This window comes from Pogona vitticeps, chromosome 3, assembly GCF_051106095.1.
Source record: "Pogona vitticeps strain Pit_001003342236 chromosome 3, PviZW2.1, whole genome shotgun sequence".
Classification (NCBI taxonomy): Eukaryota; Metazoa; Chordata; class Lepidosauria; order Squamata; family Agamidae; genus Pogona; species Pogona vitticeps.
The window spans coordinates 219,541,672-219,555,506 of NC_135785.1; the positions used below are offsets into that span (position 1 = coordinate 219,541,672).

Here is a 13,835-nt window from a genome sequence, read left to right on the forward strand (position 1 = left end):
AAGGGCGGGGGCTAGCGGAGTCGTTGCTCCTTCCCCTTTTCAAGGAATGAAAATGGAACGAAGGATGGCTTGAAGGAGTGTGCGCAGGCGCGGGGGTTGGCCGTCCTGCCATGGAGCATCCGCCGCTGACTCTGGGGTTGCTACATGTTGCCGCTTTGTGTGTTTTTCTGCTTTGTTGGGGAAATAGCTCAGCCGGTGAGTGTTAAGTAAGGTTACTCGGACGCTGATGCCGCATGTGTGTGTGTATAGTGTAGTGTGTACAAACTCTTCCTTAGAAGTGCCGGTATAGATCGGTCTCTTAATGCTTTGCAAGCAGCCGCACGTTCCGCTTCTGGCTGCCCGGAACGATTCACGCCCCAAAGCCAAGGATGTGTCTGAACCAGTCCTCTTCTCTCTCCTTTCAGCAAACTTTTAGCAAATGTCAGGCACTTTGCTCCTGCATAAGATGTTCTGTTTCTAGTACTGATCTTGCTGTTAATTAAGTACATAATTAGGAATTCTTTTTACCAAATTGAAATACGAACCTAAATTGTAAGCCGCCCAGAGACCTCTGGGTAGTGTGGGCGGCATATAAATAAATAAATAAATAAATAAATAAATAAATAAATAAATAAATAAATTCTTTAGCTTCGCTTGTGAGAGAAAAAGAGGAGGAGGACTATTGAAGGGAAATCTTACCCATAAAGACCCCCAGGTGATGGTGACTGCTTTTGTGATTTACTAATTGTGTCAGTGAGGAAGAACAAAGTACAGTACAGGCAAAATATCCCCTGTGATCCAGCTGCAAATTTCCATAAAGAATTCTCTCGGACGCTCTTGATTCACTCCTCAAATATTCAGGACCTGCAATAATTGTGTAAGTCTAACTTCGGGAATGGTGGCATATGTTTGAGTTGGCAATTCACTAACCTTCCTGAGCGAAGGGCCAGCTGAGATCACAAACTGTGTGTGAGGGGTTAAGTGTCCAGCCATTTGTGCAGTCTTGGACAAACTGCACAGCGACACTAGAAGAAGGGAGGGGCTGGCAAACCACTTCTGAGTTCTTTATACAGTACCTAAAAAAGAAAAGAAGTGGGGAGATTGAGACTTGAGCAGACAGCTTTGTTATTCTTAATATCTCAATGCTCAGAGCAGGGCTTCTCTGGGAATTGTCCATTCTCACTGTGGAAATTTGGGAATTCGTAATTTTCTCTCTCTTCTCTTTCTACTTTTTCCTTTTCCCATCTTGGACTCTGTGATTAATCTGGATTTTACCTTAGTTTATTTTTATGTTGTATGTAAACCTCCCAGAGTAGACACGTTCTTGATGGGCAGTATATAAATCTAATTAAACAAACAAACAAATAAAAACCCAAGAATGTATTTTTCTGCATCTCTGCTACTGATGATGATATTGGAACACCTTCCAGGTCAAAAACTAGGCAGTTCTTTCTCTCTGTTTATCTCTTTCAAAGATCTACATTGCAGAAACATGGATCACATTCATGAAGCAAGATGGTGATTATGGTTGTGAAGATCTTTAGAAAAAAAACAATGCTATTGAATAAATGTATTCGCGTAGGCTTTCGCGGCCTGGATCTAATGGTTGTTGTGGGTTTTTTGGGCTCTTTGGCCGTGTTCTGAAGGTTGTTCTTCCTAAGGTTTTGCCAGTCTCTGTGGCCAGCATCTTCAAAGGACATTACTCAAAGAGATAAAATTATTATAATGCCCCCTTTTCTATTGTGAAAACCTATGCCTAGTTATTCAGACATAGTTTGTCTCTCATCAGTTTGCTTTAGAAATATACCTGCAGCTTTCCTCTTAACCAAGGTGAGTTGTTAAGGGTTTACAGCAGCCCTCTTGTGGTATCGTGTCTTCATTTCCCACTGGGATATCTCTTGGGAGAAAAAGTAGCAAATCCACAAGTCTTGGATTGAAAAGTAAAATGTGCAAACCATGAAATGAATGAAACTAGAAAGAATTCTGAAGTGCTTCTTTCTTCTTCCTTGTTTCTCTTATCAGGGCAGGGCCGGGCCGGTTTTTCCAGGAAGAGAATACTCAGAGGTTTACCATTCCCTGATTCCGAGGTGCCCTGGGACTGTGCAGCTTGCCCAAGGCCACACAGATTGGGTCTATTCACAAGAGGCACAGTGGGAAATCAAACTCCTAACCCTTGGCTCTGCAGCCAGATACCTAAACCACTGAGCTATCCAGCCAGCTAGAAATAAAATAAAAGGATGTATTTAATTAAACCATGATGGATATAGTTAAGATGTATAAAGAAGGCAATGAATCTATCAATGTATTTAGTAATTTAGATGCATTAAACCAGTAGTTCTAAATGTTTGCTTCTTCAGATGCTTTGGACATCAGCTCTCAGAAGACTAGCCAGTATGACCAGTAGTAAGGAATTCCAGGAGGTGAAGTCCATAACTTCAAATGCTGAGAATTCCTGCAGTAAATAACCCCTCAACGTGCTAGTGGAGGTAGTGAAGCTGTCTTACTGTCTCAAGTTTGGGACTACATGCAGGCATCAGGTCATCACAGCCATCCTCTTCTCTTGTCGCCCTCTTGGTGCTCCTCTTTGAATAGTCATTTTGTCTAAGGGGTTTTGCTCTAAATTCCTCCCAGTTATGCTTTTCCTTATCTGCATCTGATGGTTCCTCCTTTTGGTAAGAAACTGACATCTATTGTGCATAGCTTCACCAAAGGATGAAGTTTCTCTTTAAAGGCTATTCCACTGTAAGCTTCAAAAGCATGTCAACTGAAGTCTTGAATGGCTCAGAAAACACCTCTTGCCCAGTCCCTTGTAAACGCTCAAGTGTTTTTATCCTCCACCATCATGTATCGCCTGGCTTCATCCAGAATGGGTTAAGAGCAAACTTGCTTGCATGAGATATCGCAAAATCTCATTGCCCAAGTAAATTAAGCCATGAGACGTGGGCCAAATGTCCCCCACTTTCATTACTCTGTTACTTATATATTCCTGTTAAACAAAAACAACAACAAATCAATTTATATACCACCATTGCCCAGACACGCTGTGTGGTATCTCACATTATTGTTGTACTTTTTCTCTAAAAAGTTTAGGGAAGTTTGTTTCAGCAGCTTCCATTAGTGACCTAAGGAAGATTAACAAAACTATACATCTCAGTAAGAAATGCAATGCCTTGAGAAAGGATTCAGAAGAGTTCTGAAGTTGTGCATTTTGAAGAGAGTCGAAAGTACTGGAAAACAGAAATAAGGGAAGGTTTATTCTTAATTTTTCCTCTTGTTTAAAATTAGTGGACACAGGGCTGATCAAGGTAATTTTGCCTGAGGTGGGACAGAAAATGACCCCCTCCATCAAAAGTGTAGATGCTGTGTTAACAAATTAATTAACCAAATGAAGGTGTTGCTCCAGACTCCATGGGCAAGAAGAAGTTGCTTTGCCCTGGCTAGTGGCAGAACAAGCCCTGACCAAATGCTCCTCCCCAAGGAGCTTGTTTTATCTTTCTGCAGTTCAGTGATGGAACAGGAAAGTGTATCCAGACCTCCTCATACCATACCAGTAGCTTCAAAAGATTGAGCTGAGTGTCGAAGACTATGTGTTAAAGACTGAAGACTTGTACATCTCTGCATTGGCCTCACCAGTGATAGATTGCTGAGGATGCAATTCTGCTTAAGTTTCAGATGCAAAGTGGAAGAAATTTCTGATCCAGATTGACAGAGCTGTAGAAAACTACAAACCATGTGCAAAGGAAAACTGTCAGTGCTACCAAAGGTAAGCCCCCACCCCAGAGCTTGAAAATCTAATTTTGGGGGACATGAACCCAGAATCATCCAGCTGCCATGGCTTTTTTTTTTTTTTTGCATTATAACTAGAGATGGGCGTGAATTGCTGGTTCAGTGGTTCATAATGCTTCATTTTCTGGACACACAGAGGTTCTGTGTGAGCCTCAGCTTCCTTCCTTCAGTGGGTCCCCACTCAGAGGCAGCATCCCAGGCTTCCCTGCCTTGCCTCATCCTCTTGAGTGGGTACGCACTGGAGGAGACGGGGGAGGGAAGCCGGGGCACCTGTGGAACATCTGTGTATCCGAAGAATGAACCAGTGGTTCATGCTCATCTCTAATTATAACTCCTAGAATTTCTTAGTCAGTGTGGCCAGTAGCCGTGCAGTGTGGAAGATTCTAGAAATTGTATCAAAGTTACTTTGAAAAATTTTAAAAGTGTAATAAACTACAATATACAAAAATATTAAATAGTTATAAACTATCAAACCCCACAAAATAAATATATCAAATGGTATTGCTAGTTTTTTAAAAGTTACTTTTTAAATTATAGAACCCATCTTATGCGTAAAACAGAAGGCCTGGACAGGTTCTAAGAGATCTGCTTCCTGAGACTAAGGAGAGCTGTTGTAGTCAGAGTTGATAATTGTGTGTTATGCTAAAAAGATCTTACAAGGTAATATGACTAAGCCTCAAGCCTGCTCACTCCCTTTTCCTTTTCCAGTACCCTCAGAAATGGAAGGAGGGGCCCTGTCTATTGCCTGCTTGTTGCATATGCAGATGACAGGGTGGCATCAGCGTGAGAAAAACAACATTTGCACACATGCCATGAAATCCCCATTTCAGTTCATGGCCTGGGCCTGACCTTAGAAAACCTGGGTTTTTTGCCTGCATTACCCAGAATCCTGCAGATGTTGGTTTCTAGAAGCATGTTCCAAAAAATGGAATATTCTTCAAGCCATAGTATCCAGTGTGGTGTGGTGGATAGAATGACAGACTAGGACCCCAGAGAGTTATGTTCAAATCCTTGCTCAGCCATGGAAACTCACTGAGGGGTGTGGAACTGGTAAAACCACACCATATGCATCTCACTTAACTTGAAAGCCCTATTAGGGTCACTGTAAATTGGTTCCCATTTGATGTCGCATAATGTAAAAGGCTGGGCTGGTTGTCTCTTTGCCTGCTTGCTGGTTCATGGACCATAACCCAGTGATGCTGTCTGTGAAATAATTGGGAAAAGATGAGAGTACAAGATACCTTGGGCCACCAAAAAGCAAGAGGTTCTGCCAGGCTACTGGCTCAGGAGACTAGGAATGGCTAGAGGACTGAAGAAGAATGGCAGGGGTGGGTTTGAAAAGACCTGGTGCCATCAGCATCTTCCCCCATCCATTCAACATCCATTACCTCCAAAGAATGCCTAATGCAGGAGTAGACAAAGTATAGACCTCATGTTGTTGGATTGCAGCTCCCGGCATTCTGCACTGTTAGCTATGCTGGTTAAGGCTGAGGGTAGTGGCAGTCCAGCCACATCCCTACTCTGCTGCAATGGTAGGGCTGGCTCCCAAGTGAGAATCCCTTCCTGAATGCCTCATTAACAGTTGTTACACTAATTTTCCACAAAGTGTTTAATGACGGGTAGAATCTGTCTTGCCTTAGAATCAGGGAACAAGACTTGGCTCCCTTTCAAGAGGGGATCTCTGAGGAGCTGCTGTCAGAAGCAATCAGTCGAAGGCTTGGGACCCACTACCAGATTGTTGGGAAGAAGTTATACCGTGAGCATGACTGCATGTTCCCTGCAAGGTGAGAGCAATACGAAATCATACCCATTAGAGAGTGAACAGGGAAACCTTCCTTGCCTCTTCAATGTATGGGTCATTAAGCCGAGAATCTTTGAAAGGGCTAAACTCTGGTGTGATAAGAAGAAACTGATGAGGCATTGCCTTGCCTGACATGTAGAAACTGCTCTTGCTTTTGTGAGAAATCAATATCGGCACTGCACTTTCGTTGTGTGAGGAGGTGATATGGGTTAGAGGCAGGAAGAAATGGAGAATAAGTACCTCTGGGGAACAAGGATAATTGAAAGGGATCACTTGCAGAGCTGTCTCAAACAAGACTTGTTGGGATGTCAGGAGGGGTTTATCGCTGTATCAAGCTTCATTCATAGCAGTTGTAAAGGGAGCAGGGTTATAAGGTTTCATACCAATGTCTCTCCCTCATGTGCCCCTCTTCTTTGTCCATTTGCTGTTCGGTCCTTCTAGGCAAAGGAACTGGCACTTCACCAGTATGGTGTAGTGGTTAGAGTCTAGGATCAGTGAAATCTGGGTTCAAATCCTTATCCAGCTAGAATGCTCGTGGGACGAGCTGTTTCACAGGGTTGTTAGTAGGATAAAATGGAAGGTTAGGGAAAAACTGTCTGTATACTGCCTTGAAGTCCTTGAGAAGACAGAGCTTGGAAGTAACATGTAAATAACAATGGCACTTTCTTACTTCCTACTCCTCAACTTGGCTGTTTAGGGGACTTTCCAGTTATTTTTGTGCTTGTGTGTATAAAAATGAAGCAACACAATAATAATTTGTCAGTGATCTGACATATTTTAACAAGTAATAAATAATCCTGCCAAGTAGATTAAAATAATAATGCGGAGCAAATAAATTTTAGAAGGAAGTTGCAAAGTTTGGGAAAAGATACTAAAATGCTTCATTGTGCCTTATGTATATTGCCAGCAATCCTAATAAGCCTTCTTATTATTCCTTCTTACAGTGACTCAGCAAGTTCATTTTAAAAATATTTGTAGAAAAATATATTTACAAGCAAACTGAAACCATGAAATAAGTTTGATTACAGTAAATTATTTTAATACGCAAAAATCTAGTACAGTTTTCAAAAAATTAACAGTGCCAATTTCACACAATTATACTTAAATTGAACTATATTTTATTGGAATTTGTTTAAAGAAAGAAAAATGAGATTTAAAAATAAATAATCAATAGGTTTAGAAAATAGAAATAACTTGTGTTTTGGGAATCAAGAAAATCTTGAAATATTCCATAAATGAAATCCAACTTTTTATTAAAATGTCCATTTATTCTTTTTTGTTCTGTAGTATGAAAATCAAGCCAAAGCCATAATAAGAAATTTATACTTTTCCTCACTGTCCACGGCCTATCCATTCATTTGTTACTCGTTTTTTGGATTCAGACTATGAGAATTTTTGAAAAATTCCCCAAGCAGAATTCTGGAAGTTTCTGCCCACACACACCTGTAGACCCCTACGCATAGCTACATTTCACTCTGCTGAGGCAGGGCCTATCTTCCATGCTGTCTTGGGCCTACTTGTGCAAAAAAGGAAGCTGCTCTACTATTCCTAGGAGGACTTGGTCTTTGTGGGAGGTGTAGTTCTTATAGTGGTGCCTTGTATAGAACCTACCGAGCAGCAAGGGGAGACGGCTAGAGCGCAGGTGGAGGAAGTCCCGCTGGGAATCTGATCGAACACGACTTAGAGCCCATTATCGGGCCTATTTCGTGGCAATACGGCTGGCGAAACGGCAATATTTCTCCAGCCGCATTGCTTCCTCAGAATGTCGTCCAGCAGAGCTGTTTCGGGTGGTCCGGGATCTTCTTCAACCGGGAAACCCGGTGGAGGTCCCGGACTGCTCATCAGCTCGCTGTGATGAGTTTGCTATTCATTTTGAGGAAAAAATCGCTCAGATTCGCAGTGGGCTGGACTCCACTGTTACTGCAAAATCGGAAGATGTGTCCAGTGTGCCGTGCTTAGGTCAAACTTTAATGGATGAGTTTCAATTGTTGAGACCCGAGGATGTGGACAGGGTGCTTGGATCTGTCCGTTCTACCACCACGCCGCTCGACCCTTGCCCATCTTGGCTAATTGGAAGATCTGCCAGGGGGGTTCGCACTTGGGTCCAGGAGGCCGTGAACGCCTCTCTGAGAGAGGGAGTGGTCCCTACCGCCTTGAAAGAGGCGGTAATTCGACCACTCCTTAAAAAGCCTAACCTGGACCCAAGGCTGGTGGTCAACTACCGACCAGTGGCGAACCTCCCTTATTTGGGCAAGGTGTTGGAGCGGGTTGTGGCCGGGCAACTCCAGGCGCTGCTGGATGAAACGGATTTTCTGGATCCATTTCAATCGGGTTTCAGGCCGGGTTTTGGTACAGAGACAGCCTTGGTCGCCCTGTATGATGACCTTTGCCGGGAGAGAGACAGGGGGAGTGTGACCCTGTTGATACTCCTGGACCTCTCAGCGGCTTTCGACACCATCGACCATGGTGTCCTTCTGGATAGGCTGGCTGGGTTAGGAGTTGGGGGCACTGTTTTACGGTGGTTCCGCTCCTTCCTAGCTGACCGTATCCAGAGGGTGGTGCTGGGGGACAGTTGCTCTGCCCCATGGCATTTATGTCATGGGGTTCCTCAGGGCTCAATACTGTCCCCCATGCTGTTTAACATCTACATGAAACCGCTGGGAGAGGTCATCAGGAGGTTTGGGCTGAGGAGTCAGCAATATGCTGACGACACTCAGCTCTACCTCTCGTTTTCCACCAATCCAGGTGAGGCGGTTTCTGTGCTGAACTCGTGTCTGGACCTGATAATGGACTGGATGAGGGTTAATAAATTGAAACTCAATCCAGACAAGACGGAAGTGCTGTTAGTGGGTGCTTCGCCGGACAGGTTGGAGGGCCACTTCCCTGTCCTGAATGGGGTTACACTCCCCCTAAGGGACAGGGTCCGCAGCCTGGGGGTGCTCCTGGACCCCAGTCTAACTTTGGAAGCTCAGGTGGACTCGGTGGCCAGGGGTGCCTTCCTTCAGCTGCGGAAATTATACCAGCTACGGCCCTACCTGGACGAGTGGAGTCTCATGACAGTTACACATGCACTGGTAACATCTCGTATTGATTATTGCAATGCGCTCTACGTGGGGCTGCCTTTGAAGACGGTCCGGCGACTGCAACTGGTTCAGAATCGAGCTGCGCGGCTGGTGAGTGGTGGGGCCGCCAGAGAGCACATCAAGCCGATTCTGTATAATTTACACTGGTTACCAGTTGCTGTCCGGGCCCAATTCAAAGTGCTTGTTTTGACATATAAAGCCCTAAACGGCTTGGGCCCTGGATACTTGAAGGACCGCCTCCTTCCATATGAGCCTACCCGGCTGTTAAGATCTAGCCAGGGGGCCCTTTTGAAAGAGCCATCCCTCAAGGAGGTAAGAGGGATGGCTTGTAGACAAAGGGCCTTCTCGGCAGCTGCCCCCAGACTATGGAACGCCCTCCCAACTGAAATTCGCCTGGCGCCGACACTGATGATATTTCGGCGCCAGGTCAAAACCTTCCTGTTCCAGAAGGCTTTTAATTGAAATAACATTAACTGTGGGTCTTAATGATGGCAATTTTAATTGTATTTTAATTGTATTTTAATTGTATTTTAATCATTTTATTTTATTCCATTGAATTTTAATTGTTGTAAGCCGCCCAGAGACCTTTGGGTAGAGTGGGCGGCATATAAATTAAATAAATAAATAAAATAAAATAAATAAATAAATAAAACCAGGATATGGTGGGACAATTTTTTGTGTGTACATGAAGCAGGCCTGAGACAGCATGGAAGATAGACCTCATTCCAGCTGAGTGAAATGTAGCTGTGGGCCGCTTTCTATCACTGTGTCTGTGGGTAGCAGCTCCCAGACTTCTGCCTGGAGAATTATAGCAGTCAAGTCCAAAACACACATACATATGCACACTACCCAAAATGAATAGTGCACCCCTGCCTCCTTTCGGAAAGTTCTTCCTTTCTTGTAATTTGAATCGGTTCACCTTCACTGTAATTCTCATACCTACTGTATGGTTTGCCCCTTTAATTGTCTGCAGGTGTAGTGGAGTTGAACACTTCATCCTGGAAATCATTGATGACCTTCCAGATATGGAGATGGTTATCAATGTACGAGACTATCCCCAGGTGCCTAAATGGATGAAACCAAGAATACCTGTCTTCTCCTTCAGTAAGGTGAGTACACAATGGATTGTTTGTTCAGTCAGTTGTACAAAGTTGGGGGATGGCTATCATACAGTACATGATGGAGTTACCTGCATTATTGCAACATAATGCTGCAATTAACATGCTGCTGCTTCTTTTCTATTTTCTGAAAGACCTCAGAATACTATGACATCATGTATCCTGCCTGGACGTTTTGGGAAGGGGGACCAGCTGTTTGGCCCATTTACCCGACTGGTCTGGGGCGCTGGGACCTCATGAGGGAGAACCTCATAAGGTATAATTCATGAGAAACATACGTTGCTTTTGAAACAAGAGCTCCACAAACTTCAGTGCTTCTAGTGAAGGATATATTTTCCTTTGTATAGTGGAAATCAGTCTTAGATGTTCTGTGATCCAGAAGCCATGACAGTGGCTTCCATACATCTAAGCAGATCAAGACTTTTTCTTTTTTTTCTTTTCTTTTTTTAAACTTTTTCAGGCCACACAAATGTTCAAAACTTGAGGGCAAGTTCTCTGGTGAGAGAATAAATTAGACAGCCTGACTCAAGAATTACTGTACCTTTAGTGTGGGGTTTGGAACTTATTTTTTGCTAACACTGTCTTTATTCCTTTGGGAGCAGTTGGTGAGTGTTGCATAGTTGTGAGCAGAGTTACCCCTTTTGTCTCTTTCTCACATTTACTCTTCTCTGCTTTTGCCGCTGCACATTCACTTGAGTACTTTCTTCCCCTCTCCTTGCCTCCCCACCAAGTTGAGGAAGGGCGAGACTACTCATGCTAGAGATTTGAATGGATCACCTGCAGATGGCTTTTAAATCAATATGAAATTAGGCTGAGACCTGCATGCAATTAGGTTGAGATAATCTAATTCAAGTTTTTGCCACTTACATACACTTTTAGGAAGCAATTAAAGACATTGCTTTTCAGGGAGGCTTTCCACACTAATCCCTGCTGACCACCTTCCCCCCTTTTTTCTTTTCCCTCCTCTTCCCTCCCCTCTTTTCCTCTGTCCGCTCTGGGGTTAGTCAGTGCCCTCTGTTTGTGTGGTTTTAATATTTTTATTTTTGTTTTCTATTTTATGAGTTGTAACCCACCCAGAGTAGTTCTGTGACACTAATGGGAGTGGGATACAAATTGAATGAATGAATGATAGTCAGGAGAGATTCTGAGAAATACAAATGTGTGTGTGTATTACTTGCACATATAAAATTTATATCTCACCCATCCGCTGCTTATATATGACTTGGATCACCAGCAACCAGCAATGAAATATATAATAAAATGCAATAATGCTATGATAAAAACAGACAGATGCAGCAGATAAAATATTGAATAAAACAAAACAAAAAAGTAATGTTTGCCTTACCTTTTATTTCTGAACTTCTGGTGCTTAAATTTCCTGCATTGGGGTTTTAATATTATGTATTGATAAAAATATCTTTAGTTCTGCAGAAAAATGGCCTTGGAAGAAGAAAATTTCAAAAGCCTATTTCCGAGGGTCCAGGTGAGCAGCTTCCATTTCCAGATATTTCAGTGCTGCTGATGATTAACACTACAGTGGCCGTGATTTTAACAAAACTGGAGCACCAATCAGAGATCTGGTTACTGCAAGTGAATATGTTTATCGCTAACTAAATAAAGTAAGAGCTATTATCTGTAATTAGAAATCAATATTTGATGTGCTGTGGGCCTTTCTGTCATATCAGCAGGATCCTAAATCAAGTGGACTCTTGTCTATCTCAGTTTGTTTTTTTGCAGACTAAGACCTGGGCAAGATCCAGTGAGACTTCAGCTGCTGGGCTGTAGATACTCCATCAGTTTTTTTACCTGGTGTTTTTTTTTCCTGTCTTTTTGTCTGCTTATGTGAACCTTGAGGTAACAGGACGTTCTCTAACAGGTTGATGTGTGCTTTTCCTGCTAGGACGAGTTCAGAACGTGATCCACTCATCCTTCTTTCTCGAGAAAACCCAGACCTTGTTGATGCAGAGTACACTAAAAACCAAGCCTGGAAATCTGAAAAAGTAACTACTGTTAAAACCAATTCTTTTACTTTTCTGGAAGAACACTTCTTCCCGAGAGCTTTTCCTGGTGGCCAAAGGATTTATGGGAGTTATAAAAGGGAACTTTTTCAGGATTTGATTTTACTTTAAGTACATGATTAAGATTCTCCTATTATCTTAAATATATAGCATGCAACTATGACAGTGCTTTTTTCTTTACAAAAATTATCTTCACGCATACAGCCTAGATTAGGAGGCAAATATTACGATAGAGAGATTTGCTCTTCCTATGGTAGAGAGATTTGCTGTTCCTATTGCAATTTGCATGAAAATAATACTTCAGTGGAGTCTCAGATTTCAGGCAGGAGGGTCCAGTCTAGACTTAACCATATTGACTGTGCCAGGGAGATGGTGCTTGGAGTTGTTTCCAAAGTTTATTTAGATTTCCCTTCAAATAAACTTTGGTCTTGTGTTCTACTGAAAATCAGTATGGAGAACAAAAAGGAGCACATACTTTTATTTATGTTATCACATTGATTTGGGTCAGGAGGAGGAAGATTACTAGCAAAAGTTTAAAGTACACATTTTCTCCCCAAAGGACACACTTGGGAAACCACCAGCTAAGGAGGTTCCACTGGTAGACCATTGTAAATACAAGTAAGTAACAATTTTGGACAGTAATACTTCATATAAATATCTAAGTTAAGTTAGCTTCATTAACTTGCTAGGACTTGATTTTTGACTAGATATGCAATAGGATTGTGCCAGTTACGTAGAATCAGTGGCATTGTCTCCTGCACTGGGATTGGGGGATGGGCAATGCCTTTCCAAAGATGTATGATGACATTCCAAGCAAGGCATGAGACTATGAGATATAATACATCATGTTGGATTCCTTTTGTTTCTGCTATTCCATAAGGTAAATGAAATATGTATTCGCGAAGGCTTTCACGCCCGAGATATAATGGTTGTTGTGGGTTTTTTGGGCTCTTTGGCTGTGTTCTGAAGGTTGTTCTTCCTAACGTTTCACCAGTCTCTGTGGCCGGCATCTTCAGAGGACAGCACTCTGTGCTCTGGTGTAGTTTGCTTGGGAGTGGAGTATTTATGGCTGTGAGATAGGCTTTTGTCCTATTCAGGAGAAGGGTGATTAGTGTGTCTTCTTGTGGGTGTATTTTTATGATGAGGAGAAGAGATTATCTGTCACTGTGATTGATGGGTGTCATTAGCTGGTCTTTTGTGTGTAGTTATCCCCGGTCCTTGTGGCTGGGTAGAGGTCATTGACCTTTTGCACGCTGTATTTTTCAGAGCCCGAAAAACCCACAACAACCAGTAAATGAAATATTTATTAATATTCTTTGGAATGAAAAAAAAATTTCTACTTATTTTTCATTTAATTTTTTACTTGAGTTTTTTGTTTATTATAAATTATAAGTTATAAATTGATTTTTTTATTATTATTAAAAAGGGGGTTGGATCATGCTATGGGAGGTGTTGGGAGACATGATGCTTTTTCAAAAGTCACAAAAGGGGTGTGGTTCCTGTTGCACACCATGTGGTGCAACCTGACATGCAACAGGTTGTTTCTTAACTTACAAGTTTGTTCTCAAATGTTATGCTCTTTACGTTACTGTGCAATGGATTTCTGCCATTATGTGGTTGTTGTGCAGCTCTCAGTTTCTAAATATTTCCACCACCATATCTATTGCGGAGTGGAGTTATTTAGCAACTCCACTCCTTACAAAGTTCTGTGGTTTACAGCTCTATTAGTTGTTGTAATTCAGGAAGAGTATTTGAGAAATCCCAAAGAACCACTATATCCCCTGTGCACCACTCAGTGATATGATTATATTCCCTTGGACATCTATAGTTCCTCCGGTGCAGTGAATCCAAGGCGCTCTGTCATCTCAGGTCCCCTAGAGATCTCCGTAAGAGGTTTCAATGCCATATGTAGGCAGTGACGAAGCTGAGATGCTAGTACTTTTAATGACTTCCCTGGGATCTCTTGCGAAAAGCAAAATGGAGCCTGGAATTGAATTTAGAGAACTGGAAAGTTCTTTCTAAATAGAGTGACTGTGCCTTATTTGCATTA

General features: G+C 42.4%; 1 protein-coding gene across 2 annotated transcripts in view; it reads left to right on the top strand.

The window, feature by feature from the left end:
• POGLUT1 (protein O-glucosyltransferase 1) overlaps positions 1 to 13,835 on the top strand; it is a 17,304-nt gene continuing 3,469 nt past the window's right edge. Inside the window, exons 1-8 of one of the 2 annotated variants that reach the window (XM_020810845.3) lie at positions 1 to 195; positions 3,652 to 3,742; positions 5,406 to 5,549; positions 9,623 to 9,758; positions 9,902 to 10,023; positions 11,191 to 11,250; positions 11,668 to 11,767; positions 12,345 to 12,403. In XM_020810845.3, the coding sequence (XP_020666504.3) occupies positions 111 to 195; positions 3,652 to 3,742; positions 5,406 to 5,549; positions 9,623 to 9,758; positions 9,902 to 10,023; positions 11,191 to 11,250; positions 11,668 to 11,767; positions 12,345 to 12,403 (797 nt within the window). In that variant the 5' untranslated portion in view covers positions 1 to 110. Of the gene's footprint in view, positions 196 to 3,645; positions 3,743 to 5,405; positions 5,550 to 9,622; positions 9,759 to 9,901; positions 10,024 to 11,190; positions 11,251 to 11,667; positions 11,768 to 12,344; positions 12,404 to 13,835 lie in introns of both variants that reach the window. The other variant, XM_020810838.3, reaches the window with a different exon arrangement.